General features: G+C 41.5%; 1 protein-coding gene and 1 long non-coding RNA gene across 2 annotated transcripts in view; one reads left to right on the plus strand and one right to left on the minus strand.

Annotated features, from left to right (window-relative positions):
• The window catches only part of NPAS3 (neuronal PAS domain protein 3), a 287,095-nt gene that overhangs the window by 226,101 nt on the left and 38,290 nt on the right, over window positions 1–22,704 (plus strand). The window contains exon 6 of the mRNA XM_068120941.2: window positions 3,339–3,532. Coding sequence (XP_067977042.2) covers window positions 3,339–3,532 — 194 coding nt within the window. The remainder of the gene's footprint in view (window positions 1–3,338; window positions 3,533–22,704) is intronic.
• Window positions 15,795–17,742, minus strand: LOC137430235 (uncharacterized). The gene is made up of 3 exons (XR_010985020.2): window positions 17,676–17,742; window positions 17,501–17,573; window positions 15,795–15,830 (listed from the first exon to the last, which is right to left on the minus strand). It is a non-coding gene; the product is annotated as an uncharacterized LOC137430235 (long non-coding RNA).

The following is a 22,704-nucleotide window of genomic DNA, read 5'->3' on the forward strand; positions in this document are numbered from 1 at the left end:
GATTAACCATGTACTGGTGTGGAAGGATGAATTCAGATGCAGATTAACCAAGACCAAAATGAATAATCAATCCAGACGTTGAGGTTTGTTTGTTTTTGTTTCGTTGTTAGTTCTAAGTACAGTAATGATGTTCAAGTAATTTGGCCTCAGCAGATGAAAAATGTATTTGCAGTCGGTTACCAATGGAACTTTGTATTTAGTTTGCAACCGTCTATAACAACTATATTTGGTCAATTAGCTTGTGCTGCAAGGCAAACTTATAAGTTCATGGAATATCATCAAGTTCTTGTGCAGCTTATTGGGGTCAACCATTAGATGGCTGAAGTGCGATGCACAGGGCAATCCTGGCCTAATTGGCTTTCATGAGAGATTCTACAACCAGTTAAATGGCAAAAGTGTCAAAGATGAATTAGTCATAGAAAAAGATGGCAGGCTGCATAACTGAGGGTGGAACAGCTCTCATTAGACGGTTGCGTTAGTAGAGCCATTCCTGCTACAGGAATGCATTATATATACACATCACTCACCTCTTGGCAGAACATGCTGAGAATTTGCTTAACCTTATCATTTGCAACTCATAAACAAACAAAATATCCACATTCTCTACTTCTTTCTTCCATTGTCACGACTTGTGTTTCACTTTTACTTCACTTTTCTTGCCCAGAATCCCTCCACTCTGTCTCCGTGAGCTGACTCGGGTACAGATCGTAAAACTGTGAGCCCATGACACTTGGTAACTTAAACACCGACTGCAAAAAATTATTGATGGTGACAGCCAAAAGCTGTTAAAACACTACCCTGTTACAACTGTTGTAGGGTCAATAAAAAATATCCTCAACAAGCAGAATGGCCGTCGTGCATTCCCAAAGATGCCACTGTGACAATAGGAACAGGATCCTCAGGGAGCCACGGACCAAACAGCCATTTCCAACACGTTCAAGTGGAAATAACTTGTGAGCTTGTCACATAGTACAATGTTAAAAACCTTAACTTTTCATCTTCATAGTTCTACAATAATGCTCACATCTTCCCCACATTGCCACCTTGATAATTACATTGAATTATCCTTCAGAAAAAGCATCCATCTTGTTCTTTGTCAAGATATTTAGTCTGCCCCACTCCATATTTCAGCTACCAGGTCCTTAACTTTATACTTTTTCTTATTATTGACTAGCCGAATGCACCAGGCGATGCCCGGGTTCTTTTTGAATGAATTTACCACTATAATTCAGCTTTTACTCGCTGCCGTAGAAGATTGACTACTATAATTCAGCTCAGCTTTTAATTGCGAAATGGGCCCAGCCCGGCCGAGGTGGCCTCGACCAGCCTCGCCACCTAGCCTATAACCTTCCCGGGGCCTGTCCCGACATTTTTGGTTCTTTTTGAATGAATTTACCACTATAATTCAGCTTTTACTCGCTGCCGTAGAAGATTGACTACTATAATTCAACTCAGCTTTTAATTGCGAAATGGGCCCAGCCCGGCTGAGGCGGCCTCGACCAGCCTCGCCACCTAGCCTATAACCTTCCCGGGGCCTGTCCCGACATTTTTGGTTCTTTTTGAATGAATTTACCACTATAATTCAGCTTTTACTCGCTGCCGTAGAAGATTGACTACTATAATTCAGCTCAGCTTTTAATTGCGAAATGGGCCCAGCCCGGCCGAGGTAGCCTCGACCAGCCTCGCCACCTAGCCTATAACCTTCCCGGGGCCTGTCCCGACATTTTTGGTTCTTTTTGAATGAATTTACTACCATAATTCAGCTTTTACTCGCGGCCGTAGAAGATTGACTACTATAATTCAGCTCAGCTTTTAATTGCGAAATGGGCCCGGCCCGGCCGAGGTGGGCCTCGACCGGCCTCGCCACCTAGCCTAAAACCTTCATGGGACCCGTCCCGACATTTTTTGTATTTGAGGTTTCCTCCTATCTTTCACCGTTCAGGAGATTAGCTTGTGCAGACAAACAAACAAAAACTTTCTTTTATAATATAGAGAGATGAACTCTTTTTTTTCTTGTGTTGCTCAGCATGCATCCAGATTGTTACCCTCGCCAGAGGAGAGGGTATTGCATTTGAGTCCGTTTGTCTGTTTGTTTGTCTGTTTGTTTGTTCGTCCGGACAGAATAAATAAGATTTTCTCTGCAACCATTGGTTCGATTGACGATTGACACGTTGGTCCCCCACCATAGGTGCAACTTCACCTGTAGAATTTTTAATGATAATTATGACGTCATAGGTCACGTGGTTCGACCGCCATCTTGGAAAAACCGAAAAACTTTGCACCTCTATATCTCCGAAATCGCTGAATAGAAAAATTGAGACATAGCTCATTGTAAAGAATTCTCCTGGGGGAATAAGCTATGTTAATGATGATGTCATAGGTGCCTACATTATGACGTCATAATTCGACAAGTACAAAACTTCATCCTATCAAGATGAAATTTCTTGAGCATAATTTAGGAATAAATTAGTTTTTAAAAATAATGATGACGTCATCGGTCACGTAGTTCGGCCGCCATATTTGTTTCAACATAAAAGCCTTAAAAACCGCTGAAAATACATCCTGGCGAGGGTTTGCAATCTCTGATTGCTTTTTCTTGTTTCTTTTTCTTTTTACAGGATTTAAGGCTTATAGTGGATCTGCCACACACACATCTCACACACATGCAAATACACGAGACATGACACTGGGCTGTTAGAGGAGATAAACGCAGCCACTGAGCTTGGAGGAAGTGCTGTCATTTATCGGGGCACTCTGGGTACCAGTGAAGCCACAACAACGGCGCCACCTTTCTCACCTCACTCAGTGGGGCACTTCCTAAAGAGGAATTTCATCCTCAACATGCCTGCCAACCTATGGGGATTATTATCATTGATATTATCCTTGTAAATGCTGAACATCAATCAAGGAAGCAGCACACACTATTTTTAAAGTATTTCATATGATTCGACCAGGATTTGAACCGCCGACCTCCCAGACTAAGAGCAGATCGGGCCCTCACCATTATACCACCGAGTCTGGTGGTGCTGTTTTGAAACCTTAGGTAATCTTTATGAGGAAGCCTAATGGAAATGGAGCAAACTTTTATACCAAGTGTTTACCACCATTGTCTCTGATGTGCTTTAAAAGCTGAATTGGCTCAAATATGGAGAAAGATATCGCGTACTTCAACACAATAGTAAATGACCCATATGTGTGATGTGTGAAAGACACTAGTCCACAAATGGAAAATGTGTATAAAACATGGGATTTGATCCTGGTGTCTAGTACCACAAATTGTGGATAGATGCAACGCTACCTAAGCCTCGTTATTGTGTATTATCTTACTGTCATTGCAGGTGATCCATGTGACAGGGCGGCTGCGTGTGAGAGCCTCACTGCCATACAACCCATCAGCACCAATCCAAGCGATGGGCCTTGTGGCGCTGGCGCATGCTCTCCCACCACCAACGATGAATGAGATCCGCATCGACTGTCAGATGTTTGTCACACGCCTCAACTTCGACCTGAAGATTGTCCACTGCGAGAGCAGGTTGCATATCTCACCCTGTCCTCTACCTACTTGTAATGATACTGGGTATTACACCGAATGTGATATTGAGATCCCGACCTGCACCTTGAACGTGAAGTACTGCCACTGATCAGTATATATTGTATATACAAATGTTTAACTATTCAGTCAACTTAGCTTAATCTATCCCATTAAAATACTCGAAATTCTAACTGAACTCAAATTTCTCGATCTGATTTTAATTTAATTTTTCACTTTAGATATGAAAAAAAATCTTACCATATGATTACTGTATGAAAATTACTAGATGAAACGACAGTATACATATTAGTATATGAAAAAGTGCAGCATCGAAAACGAAATTGAGCTCATCAAACTTTCCAATAATTCCTGTGGAGGAAGCCATGGGTCCCTGATTGGCTATGACGTATGCAGATCACAGCTAATCAGGAACTCCCATAGACAAGCCAGGGCTACCTCCACATATATTAAAGCTTCATTTTAAAGCTACCTCCACAAAGTATGTAAGCTTCATTTAATGTTTAATGGTAAATTCATTTTTCATATGTTGCATGTAAAGGGAAAAAATTAAATAACGCTATGATCCAGTAATCGTCAGTATCCAAGGTTTGCGTTGACTTTACCTTTCACTACACCTATCCGTTTCCCTGATCTACATTTCAGGTTATGAAGCTTAGTATTTGCACTCTATTGAAACCAATATTTGTTCAATCAACAGGGCTATTCAACAGGGCTCTAACAACTATTTGGTCATTGTACGAGCCCAAAGGTATATTCTTTGAAAAGAAGAGCATGAGATCATCACCTCCACCGAAGATGGATGGAGGTTATGTTTCACCCCTGTTTGTCTGTTTGTGAACAGGATATCTCAAAAAGTTGTGGGCGGATTCGGACGAAGCTTGGTGGACAGGTTGGGTGTGTGAAAAGCAAAAAAATTGTTAAATTTTGGTGAAAATCTGAATCCGCATGAACCGCCTTTAGAGGCCATTTTTCCCCCCAGAGCAGGGGTTGGCCTTTTTCGGGCACCGTGGTCCCCTTTATGAAGCAATGTTTTATGGCCGGATGCCCTTCCTGCCCCCAACCCTGTGAGTCGCCTCTTGCGACACACAGGGAATTATCAGTGAGCTGGTACTCAATTTGCCGACCTCGGAAGGATGACAGGCTGAGTCAACCCCACTGGCGTTAATTCAGTGATTGACCAGGATTCTAACCCAGGATCCTAGGATCCCAAGCCGGCACCCTAACCGCTAAGCCAACACCAGGCCTTGAATCCGCATCCACATCAGAAAATTTTAAAGTGATTCTTCATCATGAGTGATAGGGCTAAAACCAATATGTATGAGGATATCTCAAAACGTTATGGACAGATTCAGACAAAACTTGCTGGATAAGTCGAGTCTGTGACAAGGATGAAACGATTCGATTTTGGTGAAGATCCGAATACGTATCCAGATTTGCGAGAATTTTTTCAAATGCTTTTTCACCATTGAGTGATCGAGCCAAAAATTATATATATCATGATATTTCAAAAAGTTGTGGACGACTTATGACAGAACTAGGTGGATGAGTTGGTTAGGCGACAATCCAGATCTGTAGGATACAAATCGTAAACTGTTCAGCCTGGCAGAGGTATGCTCTCTACCAAGTGCCGTTCTAGTTTACGTCTGCTAGTGCTATTGCAAATGTAACATCTAGCTTTATCTCGAGTCAAGTAGCTCAGAGCGAAGCATTCTGCCGTTCATGTTGAAAAGTCGATTTACATGTTTGTACATCAAAAATGTACTTTTTTATAAGATATTATCGATATAATTCCTCAGTGCAACGAAAGATAAGAGGATAATTTCACAATTTAGAAACAGGAAGAAAAGATTCATTATGTTGCTTAAAATTATGTTATACTGTTTAATATGCTCCTTGACGAGTTACCACCATTTATTCTTCTGCAACATCTCCTTACCTTTTGCCAAACGTCCCCCATCGCCACCTCTTTCTTTTACATTCAATTTGTACACACGACCAATGTCCGCTTGTCCCACTGCCCTTCCCTGTTGTTTATAAACCCTCCTCATCCTATGTCAATTTGCTTTTCCATTACCCTCAACTCCTGAAAGATAAAATAAAAATCAATGCACTTCACTTAGGGCTGCCAGTAGCTCTTAGCACGACCTGATAGCACATTGGGTGAAAATAAACAGTCTGATATTTGTGCCTTATGAAAATACATGGAATCAGATTTTCAACTTGATCCAGTGTAACTGACATATAGGAATGTTTTATGCGCAAGATCAGCCTGACTTGACCACCTACGGTCCACTGCCAATGGGTTTGCAGTCTGTGATCAATACATCAGCCTGATCATGTGACATTAATGTGTATGATACTTCAGGACATTAGGGTGGTTCTTAGCTACATAAGGCAAAAAAGAAATTTGAATTGTTTTACTCCTAACCATTAATTTTTTTGGTATTGAGGTAAAACTTCTGCATGTTAAATATGTTTTGAATACGTCAGGTTTTAGGGGTTGCACAGTGACTCATGGTTGCCCGATAAGCGTTGATTTCCTGCAATCGGGAAACCTCTAGTGATGTTCTGTCACAACTTGAAGCAGATACTGGGTTTGCTGTTCATCCCTCGTCAGGAGACGATTGTACTCTTCAATGAGAGCAACTGCATACACCAGAGTAAAGCTGTACTGTATTCAATTAACATAAAAACAACTTCAAAATGTGCAGTACATAGCGAGGTCATAGGTCAACTGTAATGGTCAAAACTACAAGTATAGCAGTGGAGAATAAATAATCAACTCCGACTTTTATGGGAGCCAAATATGTGGAATTACAAACTCCGTGTGCAACCCCTAAATTTAGTCCAAATGGCTTAACGTTTCACCAAAAGGGTTTTGTCATACAAACAAATTTTTTTAAGTGTTAGGAGAATGACTTTTCTACCTTTCATTTTGAAGAACCACCCTACAGGACATGTTGTTTTCACATAAAATCACATCAAGTCCTAAATCAGAAGGAACTACCATTGAGGTAGAATTATAAACAGTAACAAGAAGGAAATGTTGACGTTAAAAACACCGAGTGCAACTTGGGGAGTATACAGTAGGTGAGCAATGTTTTGAATTGAAGTGAATTATACATAGGACACTTAGGAAAGAGATGTAAATTTCCTTCGTTCCACTTTCTTTGTTTGCAAGTGCAAATTGAGGATCAGGAAAATTTCAAGCGACAGGAGAAATACAACGTAAACATCCTGACAGTGGAAGGGAGTGTTGACACAGAACTAACAAGAACAGGGATCAGGGCAAAATATCATGCGTAGCTATAAACTGGTGAGCATGCATGGTATGAAGCACGACATAGTCATTGGAGGGAAGAGCAGAGTTCGAGGAACATGAGTTTTCCTAGTCGGAAGAAAGGGGGTGGGGGTACTGTAAGTGAAGAAAAAATTGCTGGGTCTATGGAGCATTCACTCATCTGTGATTTGGCGATTGGCCATGGGTAGACAACTCATGGCATTTGCTTCCTTTTTGATAACCTGGGGTCTTATTTTGGAATATTTTCTTCCACATTCCCAAAGCAAATCATTGTTTAGCAAATCTACCCCCCACTCCAGCCCCTCCTCCTCCCACAGCCCCCCTCTCACCCTGACCCCCCCCCCCCCCCCAAATATCACAGCTAACAATCACAAATCAATTCGGGCTTCTTCTAATTGCTGCCACAATTGAACACAAATGACCCGTCAATAATGGTGTAAAAACCACCTTTAGAGGCCATTTTTCCCCGCAAGCGGGGGTTGGCCTTTTTCGGGAACCGTGGTTGTTGTTGTTTTTCGGTCCCCTTTTTGAAGCAATGTTTTACGGCCGGATGCCCTTCCTGACGCCAACCCTTTTTGCCGCCTTTAACGACAAACAGGGAATTACCAGTGAACTGGTCCTCAAATTAGCCGACCTCGGAAGGATGACAGGCTGAGTCAACCCCCCTGGCGTTAATTCAGCGATCGACCGGGATTCGAACCCAGGATCCTAGGATCCTAAGCTGACACCCTAGCCGCTAGCCCAACACCAGGGTGTGTGTGTGTGTTCTGGTGTGTGTGTGTGTGTGTTCTGTGTGTGTGTGACGGACAGGGTGTGTGTCCGTCAATAATAGTGTAATCTGGTTTAATTCCCAGCCACTCAGAACCTCTGCCTTTTATACCTTCAGATAAATGTAATGTGGCTGCAAAAAGAAACAAAACATTTCTCGACAGCATTATCCCCAAATATTTTCACAAGTCTCAAAAATTGTCAATACTCAGAAATGTCGGTTTGCAATGGAATGCTCTAAATAAAACAAAGACAAATGGCATCCTTTATTATGGGGTAATAATCCTCTAAAATTTGCAAAATTGTCTGACGCATGCCAAAAAAAATTATTTCAATTTTAAATATATACTAGCAGTAGAAGAAGAAGAGGAATAAGGGGACCACTCCTTTGCATCTTCAGATGTATAGGGCTGCTGAAACAGTTTCCCAGGCTATTGGGCACAATCCTGGATGAGTCGCCACTCCGACGCAGGATACTCAAATAGCTCATTCTTCCCAGTAAGCTGGTACTCATTTTGCTGAGCTCGGAAGTAGGACAGGCTGAGACAACCCACCTGGTTTTAATTCACTGAAATGAGCAGAAGACCCTGAGATGTCAAGCCAACCACCTTAACCATTAAGCCAATACCAGGCTTCAAAATATACAAATACAGTATTATATGTGGTAATATATATTAATAATATAATATATAATAATAATACTAATATGGTCATGTCATTGGGTCAGTGTGTTTCTCTGGTTAAATTTAATATTCCCGACTGCAAACCTCCTAACTGTTGATGAGCAGGACAGAGACAATGTGTTTGCGTGGCGGGCGACACTTGTTGCGAACAGGTTGTACAGCAATTGCTGGGTGAGACTCAATCTGTGCCTTGCTTCCTCGTCAAGTTAGGGGGTTCAATCTGTATATATACAGTGCATTCAGAAAGTATTCAGACCCCCTCACTTTTTTCACATTTTGTTATGTTGCAGCCTTATGCTAAAATCGTTTAAATTCATTTTTTCCCTCATCAATCTACACTCAATACCCCATAATGACAAAGAGAAAACAGGATTTTAGAAAGTTTTGCAAATGTATTAAAAAGAAAAAACTGAAATATCACATTGACATAAGTATTCATACCCTTTGCTATGACACTTGCAATTTAGCTCAGGTGCCTCCCATTTCTCTTGATCATCTTTGAGATGTTTCTACACCTTGATTGGAGTCCACCTGTGGTAAATTCAATTGATTGGACATGATTTGGAAAGGCACACACCTGTCTATATAAGGTCTCACAGCTGACAATGCATATCAGAGCAAAAACCAAGCCATGAGGTCGAAGGAACTGCCTGCAGAGCTCAGACAGGATTGTGTCGAGGCACAGATCTGGGGAAGCCTACAAAAAAAAATCTACTGCAGTGAAGGTTCCCAAGAGCACAGTGGCCTCCATAATTCTTAAATGGAAGAAGTTTGGAGCAACCAGGACTCTTCCTAGAGCTGGCCGCCCGGCCAAACTGAGCAATCGGGGGAGAAGGGCCTTGATAAATAGAGGTGACCAAGAACCCGATGGTCACTCTGGCTGAGCTCCAGAGATCCTGTGTGGAGATGGGAGAAACTTCCAGAACGAGAACCATCACTGCAACACTCCACCGATCTGGGCTTTATGGCAGAGTGGCCAGACGGAAGCCTCTCCTGTCCAAAATCATGTTCAATCAATTGAATTTACCACAGGTGGACTCCAATCAAGGTGTAGAAACATCTCAGAGATGATCACGAGAAATGCGAGGCACCTGAGCTAAATTTCAAGTGTCATAGCAAAGGGTCTGAATACTTATGTCAATGTGATATTTCAGTTTTTTCTTTATAATAAATTTGCAAAACTTTCTAAAATCCTGTTTTCTCTTTGTCATTATGGGGTATTGAGTGTAGATTGATGAGGGAAAAAATGAATTTAAACGATTTCAGCATAAGGCTGCAACATAACAAAATGTGAAAAAAGTGAAGGGGTCTGAATACTTTCTGAATGCACTGTGTATATATATATATATGTATATATATATATATATATATATATATATATATATATATATATATATATATATATATATATATATATATATATATATACACACATACGATTTGACCAATTATAACCAAGGAATGTCTGTCTTTTGATAAGAGTGGCTGGGCTGAAACCTACCAGTCTGGGGATATACAGTGTCCTCCATAAGTTTTGGAACAGTGAAGTACAATTTGTTATTATTGTTATATGCTCAAGAAATTAGGATTGGAGATCAAGAGATTAATATGAGGTGAGAGTACAGAAGGCCAGCTTTTATTTCTTGGTATTTCAATGAATATATGTTTTATCCTTGTAGAACAATAGCACTTTTCATGTTCAGTCCTCCCATTTTAGGTAAGCATAAGTTTTGGAACAGATGCACGAGTAAATTAAAGTTGTACAATAGTTATTATTTGGTTGTATATCCCTCGCATGCAATAACTGCATCGAGACTTTGTCCCGTTGACATCACCAATCTCTTGGTATCTCCGTTTGAAATGCTTTGCCAAGCCTTTATTGCAGCCATTTTCAGTTGTTGTTTGTTTTGGGGGGTTTCTGATTTTGGTCTCCTCTTCACCAAGAGAACTGCTTTTTTTGTATACAAGATCAAGGCCCGTGGAAGAGCTAACATTATTCACAAAAATACAAACGGACACATAAAAATACATATAATAAAGGGAGCGGGAGACAAGATGGGGAGAGAGAGGGAAGCACACATGTACAACAGTAGAGAATGGGAGATCTTTGGGAGGGAGATGGCTTGGGGGTAGGAGGCATGGTAAGGGGGTGGGGGGGGGGTGGGAGAGGTATAAAACACATGGACACTGCTCGGACTTCAAGGAAAGAAGTCGGTATTTCAAAAAAGTGTATCTGGGGTGAGATTAACAGGGGTAGAAATGATCAAAGTTTTGGATGGGCGAAGTTAAGAGATGGTGGTGAACAGCTGTTTTAAAGACCTGGAGGGAGGAGTGGGATTGAAGAGAGTGGGGGAGTTTTTTTCCAGAAGCGGGAGAAAAGAGGAATGAAAGAGTGAAGGTGAACAGAGGGTCTTGATTTTGGCAGTTTCACCAGAAGAGGGTTGCTGACAGATCTTGTGCGACGTGTAGGAATATTTGGGGGATAGAGCACAGGCAGAGCTGGGGGAGCTAGGCCGGAGAGGAGTCAGTAGAAGACAGAAAGTCCACCAACCTGCCTGCAGTGAATGAGTGAAAGGCCCTCAGAGTTAGTTAGCCTCAGAGTTAGGAGGTTCCAATGAGTGTGAAAGCTTTGGTTTCAACAGCGTGAAGCCAAGCTAGGTGTGAGGCAGGAGCACCATCCCAGAGGGGAGAACAGTATTCCATTGAGCTTTGGATGAAAGCCTTGTATGTGATGAGGAGCTCAGGTGTGTCAAGGAAGGACTTCGCACGACGGAGGATGCCCAGTCGGCAACTGGCTTTGGAGGGCAGCTTGGAAATGTGGCTTTCCCAGGAAAGATCATGGCAGATAGTGAGACCCAAAAGCTTGAGCTACAGAACTTCTTGGAGAGGATTGTTGAGAAAGTAGATTGGAGGGTTGTTCATTCGGTCTTTTCGGAAAGACATGGTAAGAGTGTGAGATTTCTCAGGATTGAAAGACATGTTCCACTTGTTTGACCAGTCTGTGATTTTGTCCAGGTCTGCAGAGAGTGAGGAGGCTATAGACTGCTGATCTGAGGGATGAGGTATGGAGCGGCAGAGAGTGGAGTCATCAGCAAAGAGATGAGAGGATTTTCCAGAGAGTCAGAGAGATCATTGATGAAGACCAGAAAAAGCACAGGGCCCAGAACACTACCTTGGGGAACTCCAACCTGAACAGGAAGGGGAGATGAGAGAAATTCATTCAGGGCCACATGTTGATTACGACCAGAGACGAAGTCCACAAGCCATGTGTGGAGATTTCCATGGATACCTTAGGAGACTTTGGTGAGCAGAGCGAGTTTGCAGACTGTATCGATGGCATGTGATATGTCAAGGGAGACGGCTCTGATTTGTGCAAGCTCCTGTGTTCATTTACATCTTGGCCAGTTGGCCAGTCTAAAATTGGGTAACCGCCCATGGCCCGGAAGTAATGGGGGCCCATAATTATTGCTTAATTTTTTTTGTTTCATTTAATGATTGTTTGTGACGATAAAACACTGGGGAGGCAGCTTTCTTTTATGTCTCCTTCCAAGCCACTCAGGGTGATTCCCTGGCATGCCATTGCCATGGGCATTAACACCTTCCCTCGTAAAATCAACTGCTATGGGAGCAATTTACATCATGATGATCGCGGTAATGATGAAATGACATAATGATGTAAATTAACACAGGAGTTTGCACAAATCCCATCCCGATAAAATGAGTGAAGAAACAAATCTGCATCGACAAAAAAGTGAATAACAATCCAATTCCCACATGGTATGTGTTTCTGAAGACAAAAATATGGAAACTTCTGTATAGGTTGCTTTAAAAAAAATTGAAGGGGGCCTGACACTTGGTATTGCCCCAGGGCCCATTCTTGCTCTCGGTGGCCCTGTGCAAGACCAATCCATGACACTCCCTCCACCATGCCTCACAGATGAGGTAGTATGCTTTGAAATATATACAGTTCCTTCCTTTATCCACACTTTTGCCTTTTCATCTCTTGGGTCAAGGTTTATCTTGGTCTCATCTGTCCATAAAACATTGTTCCAGAGCTCACTGGCTCACCTCTATACTTCTTGGCAAATTATAATCTGGCCTTTATATTTTTGGGGCTGATAAGAAGTTTGCATCTTGCAGTGTAGCCTTTGTAATTCTGCTGTTGAAGTCTTCTGCGAACAGTAGATTGTGATACTTTCACCTCTGCACTGTGGAGGTTCTTGGATTAAAATGGAATCAATTGAGTTTTTTGTCACTGGTCAACACATAATACCAGTACCCATAATGTCAAAGTAGATTTTATTTTTTCGAAATTTTTACAAAATAATTAAAAATTTAAAGCTGAAATGTATTGAGCCAATAAGCATTCAACCCCTTTGCTATGACACTCCAAATTGAGCTCAGGTATAGATCAGTGCCAAAAAACTCAATTGAATCCATTTTATATTCAGGCTGTAACACAACAAAATGTGAAAAAGTCAAAGGGCGTGAGTACTTTCTGAAGGCTCTGTATACCTAAAAAATAAAAGCTGATCTTCTGTACTCTTGCCTCCTAATCATCTTTTGATCTCAAATCCAAATTACTTGAGTATATATCAATAATAACAAATTTGGCTTCACTGTTCCAATACTTATGGAGGGCAATGTGTATATATATATATGTATGTATGTATGTATGTATGTATATATATATATAATATATATATATATATATATATATATATATATATATATATATATATATATATATATATATATATATATATATAGGTGTGCCATGGAGTATTGTGAGTATCTCGTTTATATAACTTTTCAATAGCCCACATTTGTGGGGATTTTGCACTCTGTAATTGCCACCACGCTTAGATGAATAGGCAGTGTATTGAAATGCATGGTTTTCAACCAACCTCAAAAGTTTTGCACTTTCTCTATTCAACTTTTCGACATTGCAAGATTTATCTTGTCAGATAATGTTGCTGAGATCTCCTTTGTGCATTGATGCTTAAAAACTAAATTCGCTACATGAATGGTCTTACAAATGGCTCTGTTACGGATGGCCAAGCATGAAAGTTCCTCCCCAAAGATGCATCGTGCAATTGAGGTGCATTTGAAATATGCCATGGAAAACACTTCCAGCAGACGTTAAACCTTTCATTTTCTGCACGTCATTAAAGAAGGGCAGTCATTTTTCAGAAAGCATCAGGAATTTGCAGGGTGGGACAATTTTCGACCATATAATTTGTACAATGGGAAATGGAAAATTGTTTATGCAAGTTGTCCATTGTAACTTGTAAAGGCTTTCAAAAATAGAGTGCAAAACACAATTCACATTTTTTTTCACATAAAAAACCACTGTTAACACAAACCCTGCGGCTTCAAATTGGCGTTCACCACCTGTGTATGTCAAATAAGAGTGTTTATGTCGAACCAGCGATTGCACTGATATGGTTTGAATTCAAATCCAAGGATCGGACAACCCCGCTGTGGTATGTCCACACATCTGCTGAAATGGCATGGCCAAGGAGCAATCTGCGGTGGCCACCAGAGGAATAAGAGATCAGAAAGAAAAGGAAGGGCCATGCAGCAAGTCTTGTGTCGCCATTCTCTGTGGATTTAGAGACGAGAAGAGAATCTGCAAACCAATTTCCTCAATAACACACGGTTCAGGAATGATTGATCAGGCTGCAGAAGTGTTTAGCACTTTCATGTTGGGCGAGGGCATGTTTGCGTATCAGATGCTATATCTGTGCATTTAATATTCGATGTATTCCACGATCTCAACTTTTTATTATCAAACTGTGAGAGTGTCGGAACTCACTGTTATTGGTTACGTTATCAGATGATGTTGTAATTCAGTCCAAATATACTCTACTTGGAATTGTAAGTTGATGGAGATGGTTGAGAAATCATAGTGTCTTGGCAGTAAGACGATTGGTCCCTGATCGACCATGTGCTGCACCCACATTCCATGCATTGTGTCTTTCCTTATTAATTAAGTAAAGCAACAGATTAGTATTTACATCCTATTTACTTACACTCACTTCTGCTCACCTCCATTCATTTGTTCTTCCTTTACCTGCCTGTGGATACAACTTCCACATTCTCTTCAATCTCAATCTTCCCTTCAGGTCTTCCAGTCAGCTGTTCACCGCCATCTCCGATCACCACCCATCCGAAATCATGATCCGATCACCACCCATCACCCGATCACCACCCATCCGAAATCAATCCACTCCCATTCCCACAATTTTCCCTCTGTATTCAGAGGCCTGGTGTGGCTTAGCGGTTAGGGTGCCGGCTTGGGATCCCCGGATCCCGAGTTCGAATCCCGGTCGATCCCCGAATTAACGCCAGGGGGGTTGACTCAGCCTGTCATCCTTCTGAGGTCGGCAAATTGCGTACCAGCTTGCTGGGATGAATGATCCCCGATCCTGTACCCCGATTGTACCCCGACCTAGAATAGGTACGCCGTATCCCTGCGCATCGTAAGAGGCGACTAAGGGTTGGCGTCAGGAAGGGCATCCGGCCATAAAAACATTGCTTCAAGCAGCGAACCATGATTGTCATGGGACCCGCAAGGCTAACCCCCGCCCCTTAAAAATGGCCTTAAAACGATCGTTCATTCACATTATTCTCCCCTACCCCTGAACCTTACCCGTGCATCCCTTGTTGCCCAACTACATTTATTTTCTCTGTTGGCCCTACTATTCGTGTTTCCCCCCTTCTCTTTTTGCTGTTCCTTTTGTTGTGTTGCGTCGTGATCCATTCTGTGTTCAAGATCTTGCATGAGCCTGGACTCTGTATATGAAAAGTAAATAAACTCGAAGTTCTCATCGTATGGAAAACCTTTTTGAAACGTGAAAAATCATCCACTTTCCATTCCACGTATTGGCAGCCCTTTCAGGAAATTTCTAATTTGATTCTCATCAGATTACTACAAGATCTCATGAGAAATGTTTTGTAAGGGAAGGTCTATAAGGCCATGGAACACCTGGCAGAACCTATTATATGGGATACTGTACATCCATATATCTCGAGAAAAGTCATTGCATTTGAGCAGCAGTTCTGGTGAAAACATTCAAACCAGTGGAGGATTTAACCTTTGAGCATCAGGCTCATACGCTATCATGATAGCTGCCACCATTAAACGCTATTGTGAGTGACTAAAATCAATCATGGCTTTTCAACACTTTATGTAAATATGATTGTCGAACTCAAGTGGAAAGCACAGTTTTTTTGCATACAAATTTAGGCTCGAGGAGAGCAAGGTGACAGACTGTATAAATGCAATGCACTAACAGTGGAGCAGTGGCACAACAGGTGGACACACACAACAAGTATGGAGCAGGAAAAGCAGAACGAAGGGAAATTTGTGACATGCTGCTTAAAAGGGGATGCATTAGGTTGGGAAGGGAGGGTATAAAACATCACAGGTAGGAATGAAGGATAACTTGAGGTGACGGTGTACTGCCAACTTGATGCCCCGGAGGTAAGAGTGGCATTGGACCGAGTCAGAAAGGTGGTCCTACAAGCGGGAGAAAAGATGAAGGAAGGAGTGAGGTGGGCATTAAGGCTGCATTTTGTTAGTTTCACAAGGAAGGGAGTTCTGGGAGGGACTGGGGAGGATCAGAGGGATAAAATGGGTCAGACTGGAGTCGTAGAAGTAGTAGTGGTAGTCAGAGTGGAGGCAATACTGCAGAAGAAAGGTGCTTTAAAAAAAACACAGAAACCACCAACTCGTCTGCGATGTCAGAGCATGTTTGTCTGCCGTGTGCTTCTGCTACGTTGTGATGGGTAATGCCGATGAAGTTGAGAACTTTGCGTTGGATAGCGGTCATGAAGAAGAGGCATCATCACAGAGTCGAGAGCAGTCTCCATCGAACTACATACAATGGCATTGTAGGCTGTAAAAAGTCATTGCTTACCAAGAAAGGACTTGCCACGAGGTAGGGTTCCCACCATTCAGCAGCTGCATTTGAAGGCCACATTTGCTATATGATCTGCTCAAGATAGATCAGGGCTGGTGATGAGGCTGGGAATTAAATGAGACTGGTCCTCTTCTCATGGTTGATCATGAAAATAGATAAATGGGTTAATTTGATAATCCTACCAGAGAAAGGGTGACAATTTCAGATTTTTCTCGGATGTTTCAATGTCTGACCAACATCTGATTATTTTTAGGTCATCGGAGAAGAAAGCAGCTGCTGCTTGCCCGCGGATGGGGTGCAGTATTGTACAGAGTGTGGATTATTCTGCAAAGTGAAAAACAGCATTTTAAAAGAGCATCAAAGAAGGCAATTCACCTGAGGAAGAGTATTGGGACCAAGATGCCACCCTGGGGCAATTTAGCCCCCACTGAGAGAGAAGATGAAAGTATTCCATTGAGAGTGACATGCTGACAATGGATGCACGGGTAACATGCTGACAAGGGATATGTGGGTAAGGTTGAACGTGAGGGGATGACTGCGGGAGTGGAGAGAGAGAGGGCAAAAAGAGAAGCAGGGCGGGCTTGTGTTCCCCAGGTAAAGAGTCTGGCACGCAGAGCAGGGTGCCAAATTCTGGCGAATACCCACGTCGTGTCCAGAGACACAGCCCCGACCTCTTGTTTGTGATTCAGGGTCTCCATCTGTTGTTGACAGAGAAGCCGCAGCATATCCAAAGTTGATTGACTGGGACGAAATCCAAAATGATGTGTGGAGGTCAGGCCGTTGGAGAAAAATAATGATACGACACATGGATTCTATGGCTTTTCTTATAATTGGAAGTAAGCTTTCTGGCCTGTGTTTCAGAGGATACATTTCTGCAGCCTTCTTGTGTATTAGAGTGATATTGGACATCTTCCAAGTAGACAGGAGGTGGCCTAAGGTGAGGGACAGGCTGAAGAGAGCAGACAGAGGATAAGTGAGAACAGCAAAGCAGGATTTGAGAACATGAGATTCCATCTGATCCCATCGCCGAGGCAGAGTCAAGGCTAGCAAGACCTTTCTCTCTCTTCTCAGATTAAAAATTCAGTGTCCATGAGGCAGTGGGTATGATGGGGGTAAGGTGGGGACACGGAGATGGAATGTTAGACAGCTACACAAGCTCTGAGGGGATACACTGAGTTGATACATTTAGTTTCCTGTCTTCCACAGAAAGGCAAAGCATTTTAACCAGTACACCTCATTAACCTGTTTTGTCCTTGAAAGAAAATACCTTTTTTGGCCCCTGACTGTCATAGCCATTCCCATGCAGACCTGTGTTCTCCTCAAAAAAGACATGCTGTAACCTGCGCAAAACGAAGGTAATGCAAGTTAATCAAACGAGGCCAAAGTCTACACGATATTGATCGAGGTATGCTAACCGCTATGGGAAGCAAGGAGAAGCTCACGTTTCGGGCATTAAACTTTCATGCAAAAGAAGGAATCCTTTCATCTACTTTCCCAATCGGAGTTGAAGTAGTCTTGGTCTTTCTCACCAACAAAGGGTTAACACTTGAAACATCAGCTTCTTCTTGCTTCCCGCAGCGGTTAGCATACCTCAATCAACGCCCTATTGATTTCATCCATCGCATTGTTCTTCCTGTCTCCTGACGCAGGTCAACTCTAGCCTATACCATGAGCGAGATTAGTTTCTCATTCTTTTTTTATGAATGACCTTCTTCTAGTTGGAAGAACCATTTTAGCACCTTAAGAAGCACGTGCTTTGTATTCGGACTTCTTCTTCTCCCGTATGCTAAACATGACCAAAACAGCAAAAAAAATACAAAAGAAAATTGATAATTGTAGGTGACCTTGACTTTTTGACCTCAACATCAATAGGTTTCAGTGACCTAATATGCAAACCCTGCTCAAAGTTCAAGTCAATCAGAAGGAAATTGACGATTGTGTGGCCTTAGCCTTTTGACCTCAAAACAATCGGCTTCGAGCATTTTATTAGAGAACCAATTCAGTGACACGATATGAAAACCCTGTTGAAATTTTAATTCAATCCGATGAAAATTGACGATTTTATGCGACCTTGACCTTTGACCTTTTGATTTAAAAAAACAAAAAACAATCGGCTTTAGATTTTCAATGGTGAACCAATTCAGTGACTCAATATGCAAATTCTTAAAATTTCAGGTCAATTGGAACAAAATTGACAATTTTTATGTGATTTTGAACTTTTTGAGCAAATTATTAATTAATTTGTCCTCTCCATATCCTGCTAATAAAGATTTGTTGAAAATTTGATGACAAAGGCACAAATTGTAAAAAGAAGGTTATGCCTTGGGACACACACACACACACACACACACACACACACACACACACACACACACATACTTCTTATTATTTTTTTATTTTTTTTTGTATACTGAATCGAGGCTCGTGAAAGAGCTAACATTTACTTCACAAACAAATCAACCAGACAAACAAAATACCCAAAAAGAGGGAGCGGAAGACAAGATGGGGAGAAGGGGAAGCACACAAACACAACATCCGAGAGCAGGGAGACACAAACACACACACACAAACACACACTCAAACACACACACACACACACACACAAACACACACACACAAACACACAAACAAACACACAAACAAACACACACACACACACAAACACACACTCAAACACACACACACAAACATGATTTGCAAAACCCCATCTCCTGCTGTGTGCAGGGGACAGGCTAATTATTGTTCTTAGCCCAATGAACATCAAAAATAATTGGTCTCTTTTTAGTGCAGTTGTAATCATACTAAAATATAGAATTTGGTGTCTGTCTGATCGCGATATATTTGGTCATTACTTATCCAATATCAACCAAAACTTGACAGGAGGAGTAGGGGTCACATGATGGGGGTTGTGGCGACTTAATTTGCCCGTGATGTTCTAGCTAAACGTGGTGTTCTTCCAAGGCCGCTTCGAAAAACAAAAGTAACTAGAACAGCACTCAGTGGAGAGCACACCACTACCTGGGTGTCCATTTCACTCAATGGTGAAGAATGACTTCAAAAAATTAATAATCCTCATATCCGAATCCATAATCGGATCTTCACCAAAAATTGAATCGATTCTTCCGTGTCACACTCACAACCTGTCCAACAAGTTTCGTCCAAATCCATCCATAATTTTTTGAGATATCCTGGTTTGTATCGTTTTTAGCCCGATCCTTCCAATTGTGAAGAATCACTTAAAGAATTTAAAAATTCTCATATCCGAATCCATATTTAGATCACCAAAATTGAATCTGTTTGTCCCTGTCAGACACACAACCTGTCCACCACGTTTCGTCCAAATCCGTCCACAACGTTTTGAGATACCCTGCTATGTATCGTTTTTGGTCCTATCTCCCAATGGTGAAGAATCACTTAAAAAATTATAGTTCGTGGATCCGAATCCGGATCTTCACCAAATTCGAATAATTTCGTCCTTGTCACATACGCTACTTCTCTGCCAAATTTCATCCGAATCCGTCCACAAGTTTTTGAGATATTTCTTTCACAAACAAACAAACAGACAGATGAAAAATCGGTCAGAGACCGAGGACTTGCCGGAATGTACTTTTTTATCAGCCATTTAGGACAAATATGGCGGCCGAACCACGTGACCGATGACGTCATCATTAACATATTTTATTCCCCATGGAGAGTTCTTTACAATGAGCCATACCTCAATTTCTTCTATTCAGGACTTTTGGAGATGTGGAGGTGCAGAGTTTTTCGGTTTTTCCAAGATTGCGGCCGAACCACGTGACCGATGACATCATCATTAACATATTTTATTCCCCATGGAGAGTTCTTTACAATGAGCCATGTCTCAATTTTTTCTATTCAGCACTTTCGGAGATATGGAGGTGCTAAGTTTTTCGGTTTTTCCAAGATGGCGGCCGACCACGTGACTGATGACGTCATCATTAACATATTTTATTCCCCATGGAGAGTTCTTTACAATGAGCCATGTCTCAATTTTTTCTGTTCAGCACTTTTGGAGATATAGTGGTGCAAATTTTTGCCGTTTTTCCAAGATGGCGGCCGACCACGTGACATATGACGTCATCATTAACATATTTTATTCCCCATGGGGAGTTCTTTACAATGAGCCATGTCTCAATTTTTTCTGTTCAGCACTTTTGGAGATATAGTGGCGCAACGTTTTGCCGTTTTTCCAAGATGGCGCCCGAACCACGTGACCGATGACGTCATCATTTACATATTTTATTCCCCATGGAGAGTTCTTTACAATGAGCCATGTCTCAATTTTTTCTGTTCAGTACTTTCGGAGATATAGAGGTGCAATGTTTTTCGGTTTTTCCAAGATGGCGGCCGAACCACGTGACCGATGACGTCATCATTTTTATTTTTTTCTCCACCAGTTTATGCCAACATGGCGCTCAAGAAATTGCATCTTGATCAGATGAAGTTTTTTACTTGTCGAAATATGACGTCATAATGGAGGCACCAATGACATCATCATTAACATATTTTATTCCCCATGAAGAGTTCTTTACAATGAGCCATATCTCAATTTTTTCTATTCAGCACTTTCGGAGATATAGAGGTGCAAAGTTTTTCGGTTTTTCCAAGATGGCGGCCGAACCACGTGACCGATGACGTCATCATTAATTTTTTTTCTCCACCAGTTTATGCCGTCATGTCGCTCAAGAAATTGCATCTTAATTGGATGAAGTTTTGTACTTGTCGAATTATCGAATTATGATGTCATAATGGAGGCATTTGGCCAAGAGAGTTAAAAATTGGGCACAGTCTATTCCAGGGCAAGACAAATATGTGTGTAAAGTTTGGCGATTCTATGTGCAACGGTGTAGACATAGTACAACAGACAGACAGACAAACAGACAGACAGACAAACCAACCAATCAGCATACTTGCTGGAAAGGTTTCCGGCAAGTAACAAACCAGCAACTAACATACTTGCCGGAATCTTTTCCGGCAAGTAACAAACAGACAAGGGTGAAAACATAACCTCCATCCACCTTTGGTGGCGGAGGTCACACAAATATTAATGATAACGGCATTATTTTAATGTTATTACAAAACAATATTAATAGTCATATTATCCCCTCTCCCCAAGGGGTTTTTCTTCCTTGAACAAATGCCGTGTTAACATGTATAAATAGCTTATCGTGGTGTATCGTGGGGCAAGCCTACCAGAAGTAAAAAAAATAATTCTAAACCACAAGCATATGATTATCTTTCTAAACAGTTGCAAATGCTGTTTAACGCTAAACTGAAAGAAATCTGGAGGAATCCAGACGTCCTTGAGGCAATATATGCTTATTGTGTCCACCACAGACTAACAGACCAGATCCTAGATCTACTGTAATCTATGTAGCCCAAAGAAGCTAAATAACATGACCCTTCCTGCTGCTCCCATAGAGAGTGGATGTACTAGTTATTTCAAATAAGTGCAAACGAATATTTATATAATGTCTTTTTGTGATTTAAATTTTATAAAGTCCAAAAAGATATTTGCATCCAAGGGTAGAAATGTCCAAATAGCTAAGATAAATTGATTTGTCCGGAAATACTTTTATTCCGTGTATCATATTTGGCCTCTGGTTGTCTTTGAAATCAACAATTACAGATTGCAGAATAAAACCTTTTTCTGATGCATGCGTAAATGCTTCATGGTCTTTCCAGATTATCTCTTTTATCCAGTTTAACTCTGTGTTCTATCAAGTAGGTGTATGTTTTTCTTTATTTGATTTTGTCTTTATTTTCTTAACTCATTTCATGGAGGATTGAATCAGCTTCAGAAATGCTGGCCAAGAAGACAACATAGACATGACATCCCACATTTACTTTTTTGTGTATTTCATTGCCTCAAGCTTCGGACCTTCCTGTCCTATGTCCCATTTTTGCGACACAGATGCTTGTGTTGTGGCTATTTTTGCGAACCGGCATCTTGCCTGCAGTGCCTGTATGGCCAACCCAACTGCAGGAACATCAATTGTGTGTCCATTCTTTGGAGAGCCAAAACCAAATACCAGGATTGCCTCAGATAAGATATTTCAGTACTTTCCCAAGCTTCCTTACACTGGTGGCAACTGTTGACGCTCTTCATCTGTCCTTCACTTGTGAAAGAGAGAATCACGGTAGATCCAGCTCATGCCAAGACCAACTATTTTAACTGCATCTTTGCTCAAAACATTCAATTCCCAATCCATCCCTTTCCATCCCTTCTCTCCCTATTCATAGGTTGCTTTCTGAAACAGGTGAGATTTTTCACCTTCAATTCAAATATGGAGATGTTCATTGTGAACCAACACACCTCATTAGCAACTGATCCTGACTTCATCTCACATTCTCACTTTTATCTCCACACATGGGCCATACAGCAAACCTTCCAATTCACATCTGCGATCAACCTCCAGCAGAGGTGTAGTCCTTGGAGTTCCTTGGTGT

Source organism: Myxine glutinosa, chromosome 6, assembly GCF_964187855.1.
Source record: "Myxine glutinosa chromosome 6, kmMyxGlut1.1, whole genome shotgun sequence".
Lineage (NCBI taxonomy): Eukaryota > Metazoa > Chordata > Myxini > Myxiniformes > Myxinidae > Myxine > Myxine glutinosa.